A 16831-nucleotide genomic window follows, 5' to 3' on the forward strand; every position below is an offset into this window, starting at 1 on the left:
TACCATGTAAAAACTTCAAATTTACCACTTAAACACTGTAATAATAAGACACTTCATCAGCGATACTGCGATACTGAGGTGTTTAAAAACTCCAGCAGCACTTCTGTGTCCAACGGCACACACACTACTAACAAAAATCCCACCATGTCAGTGCCACCACAGTGCTGGGAATGACCAACTACCTAAATAAAACCTGTGCTGTGGTAATCCTGTGAGGTTCTGGCTATGAAGTCTGTCCCCCTCAGGGTCCTGATGACCAGGAGAAAGGCAAGAGGTCAGTGTGTCACTCGACTTGTTGGACAGTAGTGCCTTGTACAGAGAGATGACTCTGCCGAGGTGTAGCACATTCATCCATCCTATCACAACAAGCCAAAGCTCCAGCATTCTGTTCTCAAGGGGAGAATATTCTCAAATCCCTGCAGTTAATGGAAACTGTAGTGTCTGGACAGTGTAAGCTTAGACTGAGTAGGCTGTTTTTTCTTTTTACGAGCTGCTTTGAGAAAAGAGGAGAGATGTAGAGAAAGGCATGTTTTTTGTTTTTATAATCCAGTCCAAGGATAACTGGTAACGTCTCGGTCACACAATCAGAGAGAGAGAGAGCGAGAATGAGAGAAAGCAAACATCTGCCAAATGTTGTGGCTCTGTTGCCTCCTAGTGGTGGTAATAAAGGCTGAGCAGCTGGAGCTTTGATTACCCCTAATGCTGGTTCACATACATTAGTTCTGGGCGGTATACCAGTTCATCCAGTATACTGACTTTGCTCAGGCTTACTGGGGAACTGTTTGTATGTATTATGGTGGTTCCGAAATACACAGACGAAGAAAAAAACAAGTTAAATTGAAAGTTTAGATTGAATTTTTTTTATTCTCTTAAACTTACCCATGACAAATTCATCATAAAGTGTACTTGATCTATGATGAACATTTTATTGTTCAACTCAAACAATAAGAGGTATGACCATGAACATGTATAAAATCTATGTAATAATTTAATTATCCAAGCAGTTTTAAATATCTTCAGCTCTGGAAAAAAAATAAGAGACCACTTTCTGAATTTGTTCTGAATTCAGTTTCTGAATCAGTTTCTCTGATTTTGCTATTTATAGGAATATGTTTGCCTAAAATGAACATTGATTTTTTTACTCTATAGACTATGGACAACATTCCTCCCAAAATCCAAATAAAAATATTTTTATTTAGCGTATTTGCAGAAAATGAGAAATGGCTGAAATAACCAAAAAGATGCAGAGCTTTCAGACCTCAAATAATGCATAGAAAACACATTCATATTCATAAAGTTTTAAGAGTCCAGAAATCAATATTTGTTGGAATAACTGTCTTTTAATCATAGTTTTCATGCATCTTGCCATGTTCTCCTCCACCAGTCTTACACACTGCTTTTGGATAACTTTATGCCTACACTCCTGGTGCAAACATTCAAGCAGTTCAGCTTGGTTTGATGGCTTGTGATCATCCATCTTCCTCTTGATTATATTCCAAAGGTTTTTAATTTGGTAAAATAAAAGAAACTCATCATTTTTAAGTGGTCTCTTATTTTTTTCCAGAGCTGTATGTTCTTGCACTAAAAGCACAGCGGGCACCTCTGTAAGAACACTGTGCTATTTTTGCTGTCTGGCTCATACAATTAAGACTGGTGCAGAAAAAAATCTGTAGTCCTTTAAAGGTTCTGCCCGAGGAGCAAAGTGATGAAGAAAAAAGAAAAACGGAGCATTCCACCCATAGCTGCCGTCCGGTCTGTGTGTGAGGTTCCAGAAGAGGGTTAGCGTCTCTGGAACAACAGCATTCTTCTGCTTGTTTTCAGCCGTGCTCTGGACCGGCGAGGCCTCTGGGTCAGTACAGGAGAGGAAAACTCATTTCTCTCTTTTAAAGCAAGCAGCTCAGCAGCACAGCTATTTCTGTCTAGCAGATTATTTTTAGACCACTGTACGGTAGTATAAATGCAGGACAGAAGAGGCAGAGGGATGTGCAGTCGCTTTACACAAGTAGACAGAACTTGTGGGCAGAGGAGAGCAGTCTGATTCTGTTACCCAACTCCAGACAGTTTTGTAATCAGTTAAAATGAACAGATTTGAGAAAAGTACAAACAGATATCAGAACAAAACAGAAAAAAACAAATAAATAATATTTAAAAATAACTACTCTTTATAGACAATGCTTCTCCCAGACACAACATCTACTATATATAATGGGCAGTATTGGTTATTGCAATTACATTTGTGTGATGCAAATGTGCATATACAAGTAGGCTTATGAACAGTTAATCAATTGATTACTTAGTAATACTGCTGCAAGTTGAAAAACAACCCATATACATATTTTACCATATACTAATATGCCTTTATTGGGCCTACATAACATATACTGACACATTTAATATTTTGTTTTGGCATACATCTCTGGAAAAACAAAAGAGACCACTCAAAAATGATGGGTTTCTTTGATTTTACCAAATTGAAAACTTCTGGAATATAATCAAGAGGAAGATGGATGATCACAAGCCATCAAACCAAACTGAACTGCTTGAATTTTTGCACCAGGAGTAAGTAGCATATTGATATAAATATTGATATAAATATTGATTTCTGAACTCTTAAAACTTTAGGAATTTTTAGGAAAGTTTTCTTTGCATTATTTGAGGTCTGAAAGCTCTGCATCTTTTTTGTTAGTTCAGCCATTTCTCATTTTCTGCAAATAAATGCTCTAAATGACAATATTTTATATGTGGAATTTGGGAGAAATGTTGTCTGTAGTTTATAGAATAAAACAACAATGTTTATTTTATTCAAACATATACCTGAAAATAGCAAAATCAGAGAAACTGTTTCAGAAACTGAAGTGGTCTCTTAATTTTTTGTCAGAGCTGTATATTCAGAACGAACTGGGGGCAAAAAAATCTGATTGGGACATCCCTAGTTCATGAACAGTGTATTCAAAAATGACCAATTTGTTAATGTATTCTAATAGAAATGTGACCAATACTGGCTTAAATTTAAAAAATCGAATTTGACTAAAGAAGCAATTGCTATTAATGTTATTTGCTAATAAATACATTTCTTAAACCCAGCCCTGCCTTCAAGCACTGCCTTTTTCTTAAGTTCTCCATGATCTAACACCTCTGGCTTAACTGTACAGGTAGTTAAGCCATTTACGACATTCAGTGTCTGATGTGTCAGTGCTGGGAAAACAGAGAAATATACACTGTCAGGGGTTTTCAGCATATTCCCTTTTCAGGTAAGAACATCTGCATTGAACACAAGGTCTATAAAAAGGATAAGACATTTAAGAACATCCTCACAGTAAAGACATTCAACAGAAATAATTTAAAAAGCTTTCTAATAAGTGTAAAGACAATTAGCTTGCTTTAACTGTTTTAACTTTTGATCTTAAAGGTAAAACTGGATAATCTTGTGTCCACAAACCTTTGGCCACATACTATAGCAGCACATTAGTTCAGTTACTGTAAATTCTTTAAAGACTGTTCTACAGAACCGTGGCTCAAGAGCATTTACTGGAGAACGTTACACAGCGGTGGTCCCAACAAACAACACCAGGAAAGCACTGCTCTCACTACTGGGACATGGGAACAATCCGGATGAGTATCCCTAAAATATGAATCCACAGCATCGTGGCGCCTGCACTCTTTCAGACATGTTGAATTTAGGTGGATGAGCAGAACATCTGTCCCTCTGCGTTTATCGGACAGCGTGCAAACCTAAAACAGACCCTGTTGTCAGGACTGCAAGAGTGCCTTTACAAAGCCTGAAGTCTGTCTGGGGAAGCTGCCGGATTGTTCCGGATCAGGACTGCTGAGTGTTGTGAACTCAGCATATCTGAAGTCATTACAATCAATATGCTGCCTTAGTTTAATCCTGAGTACAGACAGCTGCCAGATTCACATCAAATTATTTTATTCCAATCATATCACTTTAACTTGTTTTTCTATACCATATCAAGGTAATTATGTAATGTCATATTTAAAGCAGCAGCCCACAATATTTTGCCTTTTAAATTAAAAGCATTGGTATTCCTGATTGCGGATAAAATATTCGAATCAAAGGTAAACTGAAGCGCTTTACTCACCTAAAAAAAAAAAGAAATCTGTGTAGGTTAACATCCAGTGCTTTTTTGACTTGAATTTTTTTTTTAAGAATTACAGTTTTGTTTTCGTAGACATTTCCCCCAGCTTCCCCATTAGACGTTTTGTTTTGTTTGTTTGTTTCGGTTTTGTGCCATTTCAGCAACATGCTGGCTATTTTATGGCATCAACAATGTTCATAACTTGAGCATCACAGACTTTAATCAGTGTCTTCATATGAAGGACTTCCAGAAAATTACGTATTTTAGCTGGTGGAATTTTTTCAAACAGTTCTTTCACATTTGTAACCCTATAAAAGTTATTTCTGGTGGTTAAAAGTGCAGGGCAGTCTACTAAAATCAACAAGGGCAACACCTTACTATTTTCGCCTAAATTGCACCTTATAGTTAAGTCTTAAGTCTGCACTTTTACCCAATTTATCTATATGTTTCAATTAAACAACAAGAGAAAAATAACTTATTTTAAATGACTTCATGATTCCATAGTTAACAATAACTGTGACTTCTAAGAACTAAAGTATAATCTGTCATACGTTCTTTGTGTCAATATTTACAGTAGTGTTATGTTTCCTAAGTATTTTACAAACTGGATTTATAATATTGCACACTAAAAGACCAAAGTGCTGAGTTAAGACGTGATAAGTGCATTCCATCCTATAGTAAAATCTGTTTTCTGTATTGGACCAGTGAATATGAGAGCTGTGTGTGGTTGAAGCTGTGTGTGTGTGTGTGTGTGTGTGTGTGTGTGTGTATCTCACTGGTAGCACAGGTAGTGAATGATACGATTTGGCAGGTTTAGTTTGGTCACAGTCTGCAGTGCTCTGGTGCCCAGTACTGTCCTCAGTCCAATTCGGCTCAACTGCTGCAGAGAAAGAGGAGTACCTGTGGAAATACACACACACACACACACACACACACAAAAGCTGGATATTATGGTATGTTTAAAAAGCTGTTAATTATGTAGTTACACATTGTACTCCTTATTATTTATGCTCGGTCACTTGGTATCCAGCACGCTCGGATGAAAGCGCAGCGACAACAGCTCCATTACAACAGCTAACAGACCTGTTCTGACCACTATTAAAATGGGATAGATGTGGGCAGGGAGCTCCATCTAGAACCTACCACCCAGAGAGAGCAATGGCAATTGTGCTCTTTGGGACTCTGGCTGCTGATGCATACAACATGATCCAAGATTCAAAACTGCCATGCACTGAAATTTCATTATTTAACTATATACCTTAGTTAATGACAGGGCCAGTCATAGTCTTTAGCTATAATTTCTTAAGGTCCTTACATATAATTAGTATATAAACTTTGTTTTCAACTCCATTTAAGATTATCCACTAACACATTATCATTTACAAAAAGCATGAAATAAAATGTAAAAATGCATCATGCAAAAGTTTTTTTTTTTTATATATATAACCATAAGTGGTTCTTAAGTGCAGTCGCAACCTTGGAGATCTCTGAATCAACAGGCACAGCTGTAGAGCTAAGCAGCGCTTAAGAGTCCTCAAAACATCTTCAGTATCACTTGTATCTTGATACATGGCAACCGAACACAGAAACAAAACTAACACTAGATAAAAAAGACCTTGAAGAAGCTGTTTTGGCCGGGCGGAAATGGCAAGCTGTAGATAAAGGCCGATCTGAAATCGGGATAGTTTAGGTCACAGGCTGGGGACTCGTCCATTACAGTCCGTTGTCTGTTTATGTTGTACAATTCAATTAGCAGTTTCTAAATAAAACTGTCACGTGTTTAGACAGGTTAAAAACAGCATTATCGGAAACACACCGTCCCATCGGGGCAGTTTACATTCCTTAATGGAGCGCTGGCATGTGGGGCTGAGATATTGCTGCCACAGTGCCTCATGGGACAGACCTGCAAAACATTCCAGGAGTAGTTCTTCCACACTGGAATCTGTGCAGAAGATCTGATCTCCATCCTCATCCTGTTTACTACTGCTTCCATCCAAAACCTTAAACAGCACCAAGGCTAAAGGCCTTCATCCATTAGAAGCTGGCACAAAGAGCATGCATTCACTTAAGCTCCTAGCAGCAGCCCAGAAACAACCTGATACGTTTGTAGAAGTGCAGTCAGAATGACCTGAGAGGCTGTTTTATGGGACGCTGCGACAGTATCATCTACATTTATGGCATTTGGAAGAAACTCTTATGAAAAGGGACTGACGGATTAATGATGTTAGGAGTTAGGAGAATGTAGTACTATGAGCCAGTACTATTAAGCCAAGAACAATTGTTTTATCAGCTCCACTGAGCGTATAGGAACACTTTGAAGTATGCTTAGAAACAGATACAGGACTACAGTCATTATGTAATTATTATAAAACTACAATGTCCACCTTCCAGCCTGTTCTTCATTGGTCAGGAACCCACCAGCCCACAAGATAGACCAGCACAGAGCAGCTATTATATGGGTGGTGGGTCATTATTTTCAGCACTGCAGTGGCACTGATTAGCATGCTGGTGGTGTTGAATGAGGTGTTAGTGTCTGCTGGTTCAAGAGGATCAGACACAGCAGTGCTGCTGGAGGTTTTAAACACCTCATTGTCCCTACTGGACTGGGATTAGTCCACCAACCAGAAATATCCAGCCAAAAGCGTCCTGAGGGCAGGGTCCTGCGGGCAGCGTCCTGTGCCCGCTGATAAAGTACTAGAAGATGGCCAGTACAAACTGTGCCGCAACAGATGACCTGTCTCTCTGACTTTACACCTACAAGAGGAAGCAGCTAAGAGGGAGTCTCTAATAAAGTGGACAGTGTGTGAACACAAGTGTTTAAAAACTCCAGCAGCACTGCTGTGTTTATTTATTTAAACACATTTTTTTTTCAAAATGCTTTGAGCCATTTACACCAGGTTATTTCATGTGACAAATGTGTGGATTGTATCCTGATAAGATTTTAGTCACATGCATTTACACTTGGTAATGAAATTTGTGTCTCCTACTAGTCAGGGTGAAAATTTCTGTGTGGGTTGGAATATGCAAATTAGCTTGAAATACCCATAGTGTTGTAGTTGTAGGGTGGGTTTAGAAATTCATTGAAAACATTTTTTTAGCATCTTGAGTGCATCTATATATATATATATATTTATTTATTTATTTATTTTTACTTAATATTTTTTCTCAATATATATTGTTTTACTTTTTCCTCAGTATTTTATTTTATAGCACTTATACAATAAAATATAAATGGTATAAATAATCAGCACACAGATGACTTGATTTGACTATAAGGTTAAGAGTCTGAAAGAGCAAGAAATGGAAACAGCCATTTGGAAAGTAGGTCAAGTGCGCCACTTAGTGGTCGTTTTGAAAATTTTCATAGTAAAAGTGTTCCAGTAATTTCAACACTGATCTTTTTTGAACATCCATTATCTTTTGCTATTTTGGCATAATAATGAGTATTATGGTGTCAAAACTTTATATAAATACCAGCAATAATAAAGAAATGATAATAATTAACATTATATAATAATCACAACATTTATAAACTATCTAGGTAAAAGTATTAGGATGCTACTTGTTTCTTCTAATATAAGGATTATTAAAAAAGAGTTTATCTTGCTTTTGTTGGAGTTACATCTCTTCTATCCAGGGAACACATTCTTCTACATGTTGGAGAATTGCTGGGAGGATTTGATTGCATTCTGCAACATATGCATTAGTGGCACTGCATGTTATAGTCTACTCACTCTCATAAAGCTGCAGACAGTGAGCAGACGGCGTGTCAGGTCTGGTGTAGTCACCCGGCTTTTTCTCGTGCTTGTCTCTGACGTACACGTTTGCGCCGAATTCCACCAGCAGGTTGATCATTTCCAAGCTGTTGGCTTTGGCTGCGTGGTGCAGTGCTGTCTCGTGCAGACGGGCTGCGTTTACTTTAGCTCCTTGCACAGACACATTTAGAAAAACACACAAATATTTTCAAATATTCCACACATTTCTCTGAATAGATATTTTTGCACAATGAAGGCACTGCTTTCCTCAGACCATTAAAGCTATACATTAATGTCTTTCTGCTCAGAACTTTGGTTCCAGAAGATTTTCGTTGCATCTTTACCTGCGTTGAGTAACACCTTCACACACTCCAGGTGTTTGTGAGCGCAGGCTACATGTAGTGGAGTCCCATTGTACAGATCATAGGCTTCTAGACTGGCTCCTTTAGATATCATTAGCTTTACACACTCAGAACTGCCTGTACAGTACACACAAACACAGACACTAATAGGTGCACATACAGATGAAACACAATCACTACACAGTATCACTATACACTAGTCACTTTCATACTAGCTGTGCACTAAGGGTGGGCAATATTACACAATTATGTAGTGTAAAGATATGAAACACCACAGTACTGAATGTGTACATTTAGTCAATTTTTCTGTTTGAAATCATGGTTTTAAAATGTCATTTAAAAGTTGTATATTTTAAATGATTTTGTTTGTTTTACTGTAGCAATGTCCCAACATTAAATGAGTTAAATAAGAATAATAAAATAATGAACAGATATTTAGTTAGACGTTATGATGTTAGAAGTTAATAGCAGTTCATAATAGTAGTTAATAATAGTAGGTAATAGTAGTTGTTGTTAAAAGGTTCTCTATAATGGATTTTTTATGTCTTTTGTGTAATACATGCCGATGTTCAATTAATACAATACTGCATTGTACATTTTTTGCATTTTTTTTTCTCATTTCAGCTTAAATGCCAGTAGCAATACCTCCTTCGTACTAATATTTAATACTTTTTGTCCTAGTAATATTATCAGTTGTAAAGATCTATAAAGCAATTCTGACTTATTATATCACCAATACAACATCAATAGCTTCTAGGTTTGTACTTAATATTTTGAGGGAAAAAAAAGGAATTTAATGTAAATAAAAAATAAAAATAAAAAAAGAATTACAGCTTGTATTACTTGTGGTATTTAAGGCTAAACATTAAGCCATATTACTGCTCCTGTGTAGTACATATAGAACAAGGGATTTTTGTATGTAGAGTGTATGTATAGCTCCACTCTCTCACCGCCCATGCAGGCCTCGTGTAGTGGCGAGGTGGTGCGAGAAGTGAGGGCAGGGTTGACCTTTGCACCGTAGTCCAGCAGCAGCTGCACACACTCGAAGTTACCGACAGAACACGCCTCACACAGAGGAGTGCTGCCGTCCACGTTCCTCGCGTCCACCTGAAGTCCAGCCAGAAGAAACAATCCTAACTCGTCACTCAAGTTAGTATGTAAGCTAGCTCTCTGCTAACCTTAGTTCTCTCCTCTGTAACCTTAGCTAACTCACTGCTAAAGTTACTATGTTAGCTAGTTCACCGCTAATGTTAGCTAGCTCTCCGCTCCTGGGATTAGATGCTGACGATATACGTTTCCCCACCAGCATTAAACGCACCGTCTGAAAACTTAACACCTACAGCAAATTTACTGTCATTTTAAGACAATTTAAGACCTTAATTACCCAGATTTTAATTTAAGTCATTTTAAGATATTTTTAAGGCTTGCCCATTTTTCTGCTTCCAACATTTTAAGGGCTGTTGGTGCACTTGCTGCCTAATATCTCCACCCCTTGAAATTACAATAAAATGTTAGTGGTATAATGTTATAGGTTATCATTACAAATTATGCCCTAACTATGTCCCATGATAGATAAGCCCTGCCAGAGTTGCCTGTCTGTTATCATGAACAATTCTAGCCTGATGCTTCCGGTCAAGATCATCATGGTATTCCCAAGTGGAGGTAACACTTAATAATCAAATTACATGTTGCAATCCCATGGCTTTTGTCATTTTGTATACAATACTGTAACAATACTTTATCCGAAGCAGTCTTGAAACACCAAGTTATAAAAAAGACAGGTATTAAAATGATAAATCTTCTCGTAGTAAATATAAAACATGACTCTAACCTGTGCTCCAGCATCCAGCAGCAGCCTCACACACTGCGTCTGTCCCCGAACAGCGGCCTCGTGGAGTGGAGTGATGGAGTCTACAGCTACAATATTGACTGAAGCTCCGCTCTGGATTAGACTCTGCAGCTGGCTCACCTGTCCATGATAAGCAGCCTTATGTACTTCTGTCCTCTCCGACCAGAAACCTAACACACACACACACACACACACACACACACAAATACAAATACAAAGAACAGTTTATTTCTAGTATGTACAATTCACTATAGACAAGATCCCAAACTAAAAAAAAATTGTTATGTTCACAATAAAAGCACATTGCTCAAATCCGATTTTTTACTCAGATCAGATTTGCTGAATTTTGACGGTTCACATTCACAAACCTAAGTGAGCTGTATCTGTGAGTACGAATGTGAACGAATCTGTCCCTGAAACGCTGCCTCACATGTGCACATTGATGCGTGTATATACATGGCCTTCTTCACCAAAAAAACGCCATATTTGAGAGGCTCATAGCTTTACAAGGTGAAATTGATGCACTGGCAGCTCATATGTGGAGCATCTTTTGCTGGAGTGGAGAATAAAAAGCTGGTCTGAAGTTATACTTAAGTTGAGGAGGTGAAAAAGGTCAGGCGGTTTTCTTTTGCTGTTTTTTCAGCTATAGATGCACTGCTGCACCAAGAGATGTGTGGGTACGAGAGAGAAGCACGTAGCACATGCGTAAGAGCAAAAAGATGCATAAATTCTTATTTAACTGTTCACATACATGTCGCATGTCCATGGATCGGATACATATCCGATTTAAAACCACATATGAAAGTGACCTCGAAAAATTCAGATTTGGCACGTTCACAAAGCCATAAAAAATCAGATCTAAGCCACATTGAGCAAAAAATCACTGAGTAGAAGTTAGAACTAGGACCAGTGAGTTTTTTTGGCTTTCTCGGTCACATGACATCATGTTCAGTAGCTCCTTGGTTTCCACTGGCTGTTTGGTTAACATGGATTGTAATTACCATGTGTGGCAATGGGCAAAAAACTCAGATGTGAGTCTGGACAGGACTAAAATTACCGGAGGACCACGGAGGTCAGCGGAAAACAGTAGATAATTCAGCCTGTATTTTTTTCAGCGGACGTCTGAGAAAAACAGGTACATGGTTGTTCCGTGCGGGAATAAAATCTATAAAAGAAAAAAATTACACCAGGACCCCCTGAGAAACTAATCCCGTCCAGATAGGGCTAAAGAGTAAAGGACAGAGAGTGAACACAGTGTTTAAAAACTCCAGCATCACTGCTGCTGTATCTGATCCACTTATACAAGCACATCCCACACTAGCACCTCATAGACAACCACCATTTCACCATGTCAGTATCACTACAGTGCTAAGAATAATGACCCACCACCCAAATAATACCAGCTCTGAAAACATGAGTGTAGAAACATGGAGGTGGTCATAATGTTATGCCTAATAGGTGTACAGCTGCGTGTTCTAAATGAGATCATATACAAAACCGTGATGTGACAGTATTATAAACTAAAGAACTGTACGTTTTAGAGCGTATATTATCTATTAACTTTGGCAGTAGGCCTGTACTGACAGCTGAATCTCATGCAGTGTGAGTAGATGAGCACATGCCGTCACAACACCGGCTTCTCTAACACTCATGGCGCTGCTGCAATAAATGTCCTGAATAAACGAGCTCCGTGCCCTCAGACTCACCGATATCACCGAAGAAATACGGCACTGCTGTTTCCACCTCCATCCTCCTACTTAAACTAATAAATACCGACTAAAACCAACCAAATTCTCTTTAAAACACCGCTACACTGAATACTGTAGCTATAAACATGCCGTGTTTACAAATGCGGCAAGCGTACCACGTGGTCGCTCCTGCTTCAGCTCCGACCCGACAAGGCATTATGGGAGTTGTAGTGCAGTCATATCAGAGCCGGTGTGTAAAAAGCCTGCCCATTTTATACACTGCCCGGGCAAAAAAAACGTCACACACTCTAATATTTGGTTGGACCGCCTTTAGCTTCGATTTCAGCACATTCATTGTTTCTCTGATTGTACAAAATTGAAAAACTCTGGAATATAATCAAGATGGATGATTACAAGCCATCAAACCAAATCTATCCAAAAGCAGTGTGTAAGACTGGTGGAGGATAACTTGCCAAAATGCATGAAAACTGTGATTCAAAACCAATGTTTCTTCTTTAATCTTCTTCAATGTGACAAGATTTTTTTCAATCCACTGTTGCATTAAATTTTCACCAAGATCTTGCAGCATTGATGATGGTAGAGACTGACTGACCGCTGCGCAAAGTCTTCTCCAGTACAAACCCTGAAAATTCTCAGTGGGTTTAAGGTGATGCCCAATCCATGTGTGAAAATGATGATCTCTGAACCACTCTTTCACAATTCCAGCCCGATGAATCCTGGCATTGTCATCTTGGAATATTCTGGAGTTACAGCCAGATCAAGTTTAAAGGCTTATAAGTGGAACTGAAAAGCTTTAAAATGATCTATGTGGTACTGGAATTTTTTATTGTTTTGTGTTAAGCAAAATAGTATTTCAAACATTGATCAAACATTGCTCAAATCCTCCATTTAAACCCATTCATTTGGGTTGTAATCCCTCAGGATCAGTTATGCTCCTCTCTAGAAGTTCTCTGATAACATTTATCTCACGGTCATGCCAAGCCAAAAGAAAAAAAAACTAATATTTATTTTTTATTACATTTATACATTATTACAATCATAACATTCATGGCACCACATTATAAGACCTTAGCAGCTAAAAGTGCAAAAACAAAGTCCATGGACTCGTTTTCCTCTTTGCATTATTGTGTTCAGCTTTAATACAGTATTATAATTCAGTTGTGCTGGACCATTGTTTATAACAGAGGTAACTGATTATGCGCTGTGAGATGTCCAGTTTGGTCACAACCTGCAGAGCTCTGATTCCCAGCATTGTCCTCAGTGCAATACGGCTCAGCTGCTGCAGAGAGAGAGGAATATCTGTAGAAAACACACACAAGAGTTACAGATGCATGTAAATGCTTGGGTTACTTGGATTAATTAATGTGAATAGCTTTGAACAATCTGGGTTTAAAAAAATATTTTTAAAACAGAACAAAGTCACCATGATTTTTTTATATATATATATACATTTATTTTTGGATATTAAACATTAAAAGTTAAGAAGCCTTTTTCTATTTCCTGCAAAGCCAAAAAAACCAGTAAACAGACAGTTTTATAATCAGGCAGTGCTCTCACTTTCAAAGTGCTGTAGACAGAGGTGAGCTGGAGAGCCAGGAGTGGTGTAGTCTATGGGTTTGCGACCCAGATTATCTGTGACGTAAATGTTTCCCCCAAACTCCACCAGAAGCTCAATGAGGTCCGTCCGGCACACTTTCGCAGCATGATGGAGAGCTGTCTCATGGAACTTTATGGCATTCACTCTGGCACCTTTAAACATAGTGCTTTTATTCTTTTCAGAAACATTATTGAGATCATTTCAAAGCAGGTAAGATTTTTAATGTATAATAGAGCATAAAATAGTCTGAATGTTCCTTATAAGATAGTACAATCAAATACTCACCTGCATTAAGGAGCAGCAGAGCACATTCCACATGTTCTTTAGCACAGGCTGCATGCAGCGGCGTCCCGAAGTAAATGTCAAACGCCTCCAGCTGTGCTCCCCTTGATAATATCAGCTTTACACACTCTGGATTACCTGCACCAAACATAGTGATTCTAATGAACGGAGATATCCATATACAGCTCTGGAAAAAATCAGAACTCAGGTAATGGTTTAGACGCAATTAAAAGTTAATTAAAGATTACAGCAAAGGGAAATTACTTGTAAATTGCACAGTATGGTTAATCATAATTAATATGACCAAATACATAAACTATTAAGGGTATTTTTAAAGAGTAGTGTGGCTTTCAGGTTTATTTTTAAGATAGATGATATGGCAAACGTGTGATGTTATAATACAAAAAAACGTTTTCATGGTATTTTGTTTTCCTGAGGTTTATGAACAAATGGGAATAGACACACTTAAGAACAAATATAACATTGGTCTATCAAACAGTAAAAATTAGTAAACATTTAAAGGATGTCAGAATCATTTATTCTGTCAAAACAACTGCTAATGATTTATAGTCATAACATGCTATTATTGTTCTGCTATATCTTTTTATCCATCCAGTATTTAGATCAATAGATTATGTTTGCTCATAGATGAGTTGTACAGCTGGACTATGATCACACACACTGGGTTTGTAATACTGCTTCTGATTGGTCTTACCTCGGATGCAGGCCTCGTGGAGTGGGGAGGCAGTGAGGGCAGTGAGGGTGGGGTTGACTGAAGCACCATGATCCAGAAGCAGCCTCACACACTCCACACTGCCTGCTGCACATGCATAGCACAGAGGGGTGCTACCATGGATATTCCTCACATCAACCTTAAAAGCATGACAGGTGGAGTGAGGGGTCTGAAATCGTTTAGTTGGTAAATTTCAAAAGAACTGCTTGCTTCAGGTTCTTCCTATAATGTTTTGTTTAAAATAAGGTAAGGACTTTCACCTAGAACTTGGTAAGTTAATGCTTTCAAACATTAAATGTACTCTTCTTGAACCATTCCTTGATGTCCTGACATTTTCCTTCAGATATATATCAGAATTCATGGTTCCATCAATGCACTGACTTTGATCTTGATATAACACAGTGGATCAACACCAGCAGATGACATATTTCTCCAAACCATCACTGGCCATCAGTGAATTTTGCATTTAATTTGGAAATCAAGGGACTTGAGTCTGGAGGAAAAGCGGAGAGAGACACAGTCCAAACTGCTTGAGGTCTAGTGTGAAGTTTCCACCAATCAGTGATGGTTTGGAGAGACATGTCATCTGCTGGTGTTGATCCACTGTGCTTTATTATCAAGTCTAAAGTCAGTGCAGTTTTGTTTTCCCACAAAATCTTACAGCACTTTATGCTTCCCTCTGCTACTGACAACTTTTATGGAGATGCGGATTTCATTTTCCGGCAGGCCTTGGCACATTTCCTACACTGCCAAAAGTACCAATTGGTCTTATATCAATAGTAAAGGAAATAAATGCTTAAAATAGATCATACTCTGTGTGTAATAAATCTATATAATTTATGAATTTCACATTTTGAACTGAATTGCTGAAATAAAGTAATTTTTTTTATGATCTTTTTTTTTTTTTTAGATGCACGAGTATACACTTAACTAGTTAATCTAGCTAGTATTAATCCGCCATGTGTTATTCAGTAGTGCTGACTGCACCTGCGCTCCGGCGTTCAGCAACAGGCGCACGCACTGCGGGTGGGCCTGGATGCAGGCATCGTGTAGGGGGGTGATGTTATCCACCGTCACTGTGTTCACCAGAGCCCCTCCATCCAGCAGCTGTCTGAGCTGCAGAACCCGGCCTAGAGAAGCAGCTTCATGTACAGGAGTGCGGTCCGCCCAGAAACCTGAGATAAACACAGCACTAACCCGGGTAAATACAATAAAACAGGGGAATATATACACAGCAACGGCCTGAACAGTATCACTCTATATAGAACTATAGATAATAACGTGGATTAACATCCCATAAACATTGCATTGAAGTCAGTGAAGAGGGGACCTAGTTAATAACTAAATATTAACTTGAGAACTCCACTTACCTATATCTCCATAAAACGTCTGTCTAGCCGCAGTTAAATCCATGTTTGGCTCAGTGCAATATTACCACACACACGCTGGATGTTTATACATGCAGACGAGTAAAACTCACTTTATTTTTAGATGAAGATTCACATGATCCGTGAAACATGCGCTTACGAGCGCAATGGATCCTGGGAAATGTAGTTCCTTTGAAGTTGTTCAAGATTAGAAAAGGATGAGCTATTCAAATAATCATACGGTTTTGGTGGTAAAGCATTTAACATATTCTTACAATTAATGATTATTTAACTATACTTATAATAAATATATACATTTGCAGCAGTTGCATACTTGTGCCTGAATGTTACTCCCCCAGGTCTCAAAATTACTCACAATAATTACTCAGGTAGAAGTACAAATACTACCGTTTAAACTTCCATAGAGGTTGAAGTACCAATTAAATATTTTTATTTTTATGCAAGTGTAAGTACTGTACTGGTTTCAAAACTACGTAAAGTATAAACGTAAAAGTAAGGTAAGGGGGGAGGGGGATGCCACTTATGAGAAAAGCTTATAGTGCATACTAACTAACTAACTAATTTATATATATATATATATATATATATATATATATATATATATATATATATATATATATAAAATAATAATAATTAAAAAAAAGTTAGCTTTCTTAGTGGAATACCCTCCAGCTGTCTGGAACTTCAAAATAATCTCATTGCATTGTTTTAAATTCATTTAAAATGTATAATTGTGTCTCTAGTATGAATGAATGAATGACATGTGAGCTGTTTTTTTGTTTTTTTTTTTGCTTCTTTGAAGAAAAAAAAAAAGTGTTCTGGTGTTTCTGTATAGCCCTGCATCATTTCACTAACTTAGTGGTCTCTAAAGATATATATGAGATACATATGAGAGAGAGAGAGAGAGAGAGGAAGAGAGAGAGAAAAAGATAAAAGTGTGTGTGTTTGGGGTGGTTGTCCATTAGTTTGCTTTATCATACTTAATCATGTATTTAAATTCTCACTGAAAGTATATAAATAGTTTTTCCATTTCAATTAGTGTGTGCATTAACAATACCA

At 37.8% G+C, this 16831-nt stretch overlaps 2 protein-coding genes across 2 annotated transcripts; both read right to left on the reverse strand.

Moving 5' to 3' along the window:
* Nucleotides 1–1339: 1339 nt before the first annotated feature.
* On the reverse strand, nucleotides 1340–11977 carry asb13a.2 (ankyrin repeat and SOCS box containing 13a, tandem duplicate 2). Its single transcript, XM_049473302.1, has 7 exons — nucleotides 11770–11977; nucleotides 10046–10233; nucleotides 9165–9321; nucleotides 8197–8331; nucleotides 7832–8023; nucleotides 4874–4997; nucleotides 1340–1845 (listed from the first exon to the last, which is right to left on the reverse strand). The coding sequence occupies exons 1-7, from the start codon at nucleotides 11810–11812 to the stop codon at nucleotides 1818–1820; spliced, it is 867 nt and encodes a 288-aa protein (XP_049329259.1). The 5' UTR covers nucleotides 11813–11977; the 3' UTR covers nucleotides 1340–1817.
* Nucleotides 11978–12770: 793 nt separating this feature from the next.
* asb13a.1 (ankyrin repeat and SOCS box containing 13a, tandem duplicate 1) lies at nucleotides 12771–16287 on the reverse strand. The gene is made up of 6 exons (XM_007252400.4): nucleotides 15755–16287; nucleotides 15372–15559; nucleotides 14367–14523; nucleotides 13655–13789; nucleotides 13330–13521; nucleotides 12771–13071 (listed from the first exon to the last, which is right to left on the reverse strand). Exons 1-6 carry the CDS (start codon nucleotides 15795–15797, stop codon nucleotides 12920–12922), a joined length of 867 nt encoding a protein of 288 aa, XP_007252462.1. The 5' UTR covers nucleotides 15798–16287; the 3' UTR covers nucleotides 12771–12919.
* Between the last annotated feature and the right edge of the window lie 544 nt (nucleotides 16288–16831).

The sequence above is a fragment of the Astyanax mexicanus genome, chromosome 2 (assembly GCF_023375975.1).
Source record: "Astyanax mexicanus isolate ESR-SI-001 chromosome 2, AstMex3_surface, whole genome shotgun sequence".
NCBI lineage: Eukaryota > Metazoa > Chordata > Actinopteri > Characiformes > Acestrorhamphidae > Astyanax > Astyanax mexicanus.

What these genes read in the sequence shown, in the direction of transcription:
- asb13a.2 (XM_049473302.1), bottom strand. Translation starts at nt 11,812, where the DNA reads ATGGAGGTGGAAACAGCAGTGCCGTATTTCTTCGGTGATATCG. An exon ending in GTATTTCTTCGGTGATATCG is followed by an intron (nt 10,234 to 11,769) that starts GTGAGTCTGAGG and finishes TGTGTGTGTTAG; the next exon opens with GTTTCTGGTCGGAGAGGACA. An exon ending in CTGTCTGCAGCTTTATGAGA is followed by an intron (nt 4,998 to 7,831) that starts GTGAGTAGACTA and finishes GTATTTCCACAG; the next exon opens with GTACTCCTCTTTCTCTGCAG.
- asb13a.1 (XM_007252400.4), bottom strand. Translation starts at nt 15,797, where the DNA reads ATGGATTTAACTGCGGCTAGACAGACGTTTTATGGAGATATAG. An exon ending in TGCTGAACGCCGGAGCGCAG is followed by an intron (nt 14,524 to 15,371) that starts GTGCAGTCAGCA and finishes CATGCTTTTAAG; the next exon opens with GTTGATGTGAGGAATATCCA. An exon ending in CTGTCTACAGCACTTTGAAA is followed by an intron (nt 13,072 to 13,329) that starts GTGAGAGCACTG and finishes TGTTTTCTACAG; the next exon opens with ATATTCCTCTCTCTCTGCAG.